This window comes from Macrotis lagotis, chromosome 1 (assembly GCF_037893015.1).
Source record: "Macrotis lagotis isolate mMagLag1 chromosome 1, bilby.v1.9.chrom.fasta, whole genome shotgun sequence".
NCBI classification, from domain to species: Eukaryota; Metazoa; Chordata; class Mammalia; order Peramelemorphia; family Peramelidae; genus Macrotis; species Macrotis lagotis.
In genome coordinates this window covers 832,482,780-832,489,429 of record NC_133658.1, presented here as the reverse complement: position 1 = coordinate 832,489,429, position 6,650 = coordinate 832,482,780, and the positions used below count along the sequence as shown (strand labels likewise).

Below are 6,650 nucleotides of genomic sequence, written 5' to 3'. Positions count from 1 at the left end.
GTTTTTCTGATTGAATCTTTTGAAAGAAATATTCATTAAGATATCCTCAAGGCACACACATTTCTTTTACTCATTGAAAGGAAACACTGCAAAACCTAAGAATTCTGCAAATTAATTGTGAATACTTGTCCATGAAGAGTTATTTTCAAAATAATTATGGCAAAGAAGAGATGAAATGTTAATTTAAATAATTAAATGATAATCCACAAGAGGTTGCAGAAATGTATTAAAGCTTTTCATATTTATACTTATATTTTGAACATCTAAGTTTTAAATTTATGTCTAAAACTCAAACTTCAAGATTTAGAGTAAAGTTCATAGTCAGTAATTATCTTTAAGAAACTAAAATGTAATATTTTTAAGTTATCTACATTATTCTTACATATAAAAATATGTATTGTTGGAATCAACTGCCATATGAGAGAAAATGCACTTTAATTGAAAAAAAGAAAGATTAAAAATTGTCTGAGTATTATTGCAACAGTAAAAGAATACAAGATGCTTTAATTTATTAAAAAATGTAAAACAAATTGTGAAAGCAAAAGCAGACTAAAAAACAGAAAGGTGCTCTATTGCCTTTCCCTTACTTAGTCATGTTACAAGATAATGTGACACAGTAGATAAATGCTATCACATAAGAATATAGATTTTAAACATCCCACCCTAAACACTAGGCAAAAAATGTATATACACATATATTTGTATACTTTTCCTTCTTCAAGTATCACAATCTCGTTGTTACATAGTCTTCATGTATTACAGTCTCTGTGATCTTTAATTCACAGTCTTTAGCACTGGCCTCCTCCTTGGCATGCATTTCCTTTGGGATTATGGGCACAGTGTCCTCTACCATCAACTTCTCTGATTCCAAGGTGCAAAGGCTGTCACTGAAATGGAAATTCAAAGTGTCTCTGTTCCTTCTTTTCAGGTCTGCTAATACACACTGTTCACTGAGGCCTGGTATGCTCTGTTCACCTTTGGTGGTCAGTCCTCTAGCTTCCAGTTGAAAATGTTTCCCAAGTTCTTCATCAGCCTGTTGACGTGAAACTTCCTCTGAAACCGAGAAGATCTGATTGCTGTTTGCTTCAGCAGAGTGTGGTTTGGAGCGCTTATGAAATAATCCAAAGTGTTTGACATCAGCCACAAAGTTCACTTTCTTCTGTTTCTCTCTGGGGGTTTCATGAACCATCAGGGCAGCGCCATTACTCACATTATGTCTTTCTGAAGCTATGGCTGCTGACCTTGGATGAATCATGCTAGTTATATCAAAGAGGCTGAAATTCTTTTTCTTTGTCTTGTCGCTGCCTTCGCTGTCACTCTTCTCTTCTGTCTCCAGCGGAGGCTCCTTCATAATTTTTGAAGATCGCAAAGAAGCAAGTTTGCTTCCTTTCAGCAATCCTAGGACTTCAAAACGGAAGCTGGAAATGTCTTGTTTTAGCTCCTAAAATCATTAGAGAGTAAAAAAGAAGGAGGGGGTAGGATGAATTTAGGGTTTTCATGATGAAATATGGGAAATAATTTGGGTTCATTTCAAAATTAATATTGACACTTTTATATTCATTGTCAAGAAGTTAGATGCTAATTTTTCTAAAATCAGATGTCCCAGGAATCATCATCATCATCATCATCATCATCATCATCATCATCATCATCATCATCACTTCAGACATTTATATATGGAGCATGTCTAAAACAAAATGTCTAGCAGGAAAACATGAGATTGAGGCATTCATGTGGACTTGCTTTTGAGAAAAGACTTTTTGGTTGGAGTACCATGTGGAAAGAATCAGCCTACTTCCATTGGCTACATAGTTGAAATTATCTACATCTTTAAACCTGCCAGACTGAGACAGTGTGGCTCTGATTATAGTGGTGTCTCATTCACTCATTGAAGGAGCACCAGACAATAAAGTGGACCAGGAAAAATGGTGATGAGGTTTTTGACCTGTTTTGTTTGTCCTTTTTGGTTCTAGGTATAAGGTGTGGAGTCACTGGATTTGGGAGCCCAGGATCCTAAGCTGGATCTTGAAGCTAGTCCAGAAGGGAAGCCCAGAGAAGCCAGGGTCCTTGGACTTGGAACTTGATGGATTTGATACAACTTGAAAAGTGAGGGGAAGCTAGGTGGTACAGTGGATAGAGCACTGACCCTGGAGTCAGGAGGTCCTGAGTTCAAATTTGATCTCAGACACATAAAAATTACCTAGCTGTGTGACCTTAGGCAAGTCATTTATCCCACTGCCTTGCCAAAAAAAAAAACCAAACCTAAAAAATGTGACCTAAGTTGTGAACCTCATTCCCAGAGACTGGTATATATGTTATATAAGATATGTATAATAAAGCATGATATACATGTATATATATTTATATGTATATATATACATGGATGCATGTATATAGGAATATATATGTTTATATATACATATGAACTATAACCTGTTGGAAGAGATATTTATATATTTATTCTTGTTAAATTTTTGAAATAAATATTTCTTTGTAAAAGAGAATGCAATTGATGGATGATTAAATGGAACCAGAATGCTGGAGACCTTTAAAATTGAGGAGATCAGATCATTGAGGACTTGGGACAGTGACAGAGAGTAGACATCCCCAAACCTTCAGAAGAGTATTGAAGGACCCTGGGGGAAGGAGTAAAAGGTAAAATATCTGGTTCTCAGGGACTTTGGGGGGAGCAGGTTGGCAAGACAAAGAGTCATATATACAAAGCATTTTAGACTTTACATATATTTTCTCATTTAACACAACAATACTTTAGGTACTATTGTCATCTTCTGCATTTTTATAGATGAGAAACTAAAACTGAGAACTGAGAGGTTAATGTGACTTGTCCAGGGTTATACAAGTAAGTATCCAAAGCAAATTTCAAACACAGGTCTTGCTGATTCCCAGTTCTATTCACTAGGACATCATGTAATTTTTGTAATGTTTAGAAATGTCTTGATTCTCAAATTTAGTGTGCTATTTTGTAGTGACTCTGTGACCTTATGAAAACTACTGGGAAATTGCTAAGTCATTTTTTTCTCTTCATGTCTCATTTTTTTTCAACTGGTAAATAGTAAATTATTTAATCTCCTAGGTCCCTTCCCACTTCCCAAATTTGTGGTCCAATAGTGTTGAGATTAAAGAGACATATGATCATTGTTTTACTTTAGGGAAGAAAATACAAAAAGGCCTATCAGGTACTTGGGACAAAGGCTTATCTTGGGATCCTATAATCTGTTCTTTTTAAAAATTTTTTGTATTTTTCAGAAAGTTCTATGTATGTATCACCCTCATATGTAGGAGATTCTAAAATCTTTATCTCTAGTTTTAAGGATTTGCAGATCTGTAATTTCTCAAAATATTTAAAAAATTTTAATAGGAGATCATAATCAATATTGCCATTAGCTTAATTTTTATTCTTCTGGTTCCTAGGTTTATTACCTTGAAGTGAATTTCTCACTTTAATTTGTCCCTTATTTTCTATAAGTAAATTCTGCTCATGTTTTAGCATCTTCTTGACCATCTGCCTACTGAACATCTTCCACATTTCAATAAATCTCATGTCATGTTCTCAGTTCCAGTTAAGCAAATCTTAGTCTTTACTCATAGGTATTCACTTGTAATTCTTCTCATATATTATTTTCCCATGGGAGGAAGGAACCCTGATTCTTTTTATTTCCAGTAGTTCTTTAATAAATGTTTTATTGATTATCTATGTTTTACTTATCTTTGTTCCATTTCCTTAAATAAATTATAAAGTTTAAGATCATTCTCTGTACTCTCTTCAACACAACCTATCAATATTTATTGGTTTGTGTGTAAAGAAATAATATAACTGTGTACTGAATAACAACATTTTGGATTTGAAAAATAATGTTGAATTTTTGGGGAAAATAAAAATCTTCATTTTTTTTTAATCTGGAGTAAAATCAGAATCCTATGAGGCCCTCTGTATTATGAGTATTCTAGTATTCTGAACAATAACTTAAAGTTTCAGTAAATTGGAGCCAGCATGTAACTTACTCTTTAATATTATTTTGGCAGTCTTCCATTTGAAAATATGAAGACATTCAAGGCTGCTGGAACATGGGGATTTAGCTGCATTTCAGGTTCTTATTATATAATTGTCCAGTTACTAAAATAATTCAGCTTCTCTTGCAATGGTGAACAAAGAAATGCTTACCTTAAAGTTTTCTTCTGTAAGGCCTTCTTCGGTTTTAGCATCTCTAATCATTGCTGCAACATATCTCTTCACCAAGTTCCTCATAACTTCCTAAAACATTTAATAACAAAAGCACCAATATTAAATAACCAGTTATGAGTTCTGTTTAAGTTCCCATTGAAAAGAAAATATCACATTATCATGTAGTCATAATGGGACTTACCTGGTACTGATGATGTCTTCTTAAATTATCAGCTGTCCGCCTCTGAAAAGGAAAGAGACATTTGTTTACTTGTCAAGTAACTTTTTTTTTACAAGGATTATGAGGATGGGGGCAGCTAGGTGGTGCAATTGATAGAGCACTGGCCCTGGAGTCAGGTGAACTTGAGTTCAGATATGGTCTCAGACACTTAATAATGGCCTAGCTGTGTGACCTTGGGCAAGTCACAACTCCATTGCCTTAAATAAAAATAAAAATTTAAAAGAATTATGTAGACACAGAAATAATAAATAGTAGAGGAATATAATTTCAGTATAGAAAATAAGATATAAACTAAAAGTTAGAATAGAGGTTTAGTCTTTAAATATGTTAGAACCATAGGAAAATACCAGAAGCATTGCTTGTCTAACAAATGATAATAGATAAATAATCATAGATGACAGAAAGTAGCAAACATTTACTACTGTGTTCACACTAACAGAAAGGGAGTCAGAAGTTAGGGGAACCTCCCCACCAAAAAACAGTGTTCATAATGGTAGAAAACCAAACCTGAAAGAGTTAACTGTCAAAAGATGGTGATACTGGTAACATCCCCTTAAGATAATGAAGAAATTGGGTAATACTTTAGTAATATAGGAGGGAGATATACCTAAAGCCTGAAATAAGCCTATGCTTATAAAAATAACATACTTGTAAAAAGCATATACTTATGCTTACCAATGCTATACTTGTAAAAAGAATTAAAAAGTAGAGACATTTAGGTAACAGAATTTAAAAAAAAAACAGAAAAATACTCATTTCAAATATTCTGAATATACATTTATAACTGAATAATAAACCACCTATTTTCTTGATAAGACAAAGGATTTTGATTTTTGCAAGATTTTCTTTTTCTTAATTCTTCCTCATAGTAATCCTGTGAAAGCATGTAAAATAAACTTCTAATAAAAGCTAAATACATGAATAATCATGGATTCATACTTCAGCAAAGTGTTCTCAAGATACACATTTTTTTCCCTTGAGTGGAATGGTTGGATATGATTCTCCACTAGCCATGAAAAATGTAATTGTGATTCAGAATTATTAATATAATTCTAAGAAACAAATGGGACTGAATATGACTTGCTAAATGCATGTGAGTGAAAGTCACTAATTATTTTGAAGACTATTCAATTTCTCATGAAATTTTTGGATTTCTAAATATGAGTGCATAGAACCCAAAGGAGTTGGGAGTTGGGGTCTTAAAGATGATAACTTCTATAAGGTCTATATAAAATCAGAACCAAATTGAGCAAATTGAGTGTGCCATGTTTAAAAATCAGCCACCAGATGGAGTTATTAGACTCTTAATGAGATAGTCCAAAATCAAGACGATTAGTAATGCCCTAAGCATTGGTATAACTAGGCAAATGTTTGATTATTAAGTCAACATAAATTTGAAGAACTAAAATAACTTTAATTATATACCAAGTTCTTTAACATTATTCTTGCAAATAAGGTTGACTTAATTAACAAGCATTTGTACTATGCAAAGTGTTGGGGATACAAACCCCCCCAAAAAAGCAATCTCTGACTTCAAGTTTATATATCAATGAAGAGAAAACTGATTCATATTATACGTGCATGTTCACACATGTGTGTATATGTATGGTCACAATAGACATCCACACAAAATAGTGACATGCTACATACATGTATATTCCTACAAATATGTGTACATGGCTATAGATATATGTATATCTATAAATAGGCATAGTTATATGTATGTATAGCTATATGAAAACATATCTGCCTAATAATATATATGCCTATATGTATATTTATAGGTCCATATAAGATAACAATTTTATTTATGGATATATAAATATGTGTATATATGCAATTATAGTCTTCCTTAGAATATATGAATTTTATTCTTCATCTCACAAAGTAAAGGCTGCAGGTTGAGAACTTAATGGAACCTCAGAAGTATTCTAATGCAACAAATTCATTTTACAGATGAAGGAACTAAGAATGAGAGAGGTTGAGTTATTCAGCTAAGGTCATCTATGCAGTAAAATAGGACAAACAGGAATTGAATCTAATCCCTTTGACTTTAATTTCATCACTTTATATTGCAATACACATTGAAGTTCCAGATTTGTAAACCTACTCTGGATTTCATACTATTGTCATATTATATGCTCTCATACAATTAGTCATTTTGTTCATTTATACATAGATACTAATCAAACATCTTCAGGAATGCAAGGTTATTGTGGCATAAAT

At 32.8% G+C, this 6,650-nt stretch overlaps 1 protein-coding gene across 1 annotated transcript in view; it reads right to left on the bottom strand.

The window, feature by feature from the left end:
• Window positions 1-427: 427 nt before the first annotated feature.
• The window catches only part of TRPC4 (transient receptor potential cation channel subfamily C member 4), a 42,968-nt gene continuing 36,745 nt past the window's right edge, over window positions 428-6,650 (bottom strand). Inside the window, exons 6-8 of the mRNA XM_074217236.1 lie at window positions 4,386-4,427; window positions 4,184-4,273; window positions 428-1,441 (exon numbers count right to left, since the gene is read on the bottom strand). Of these exons, the coding sequence (XP_074073337.1) occupies window positions 725-1,441; window positions 4,184-4,273; window positions 4,386-4,427 (849 nt within the window). The 3' untranslated portion in view covers window positions 428-724. The remainder of the gene's footprint in view (window positions 1,442-4,183; window positions 4,274-4,385; window positions 4,428-6,650) is intronic.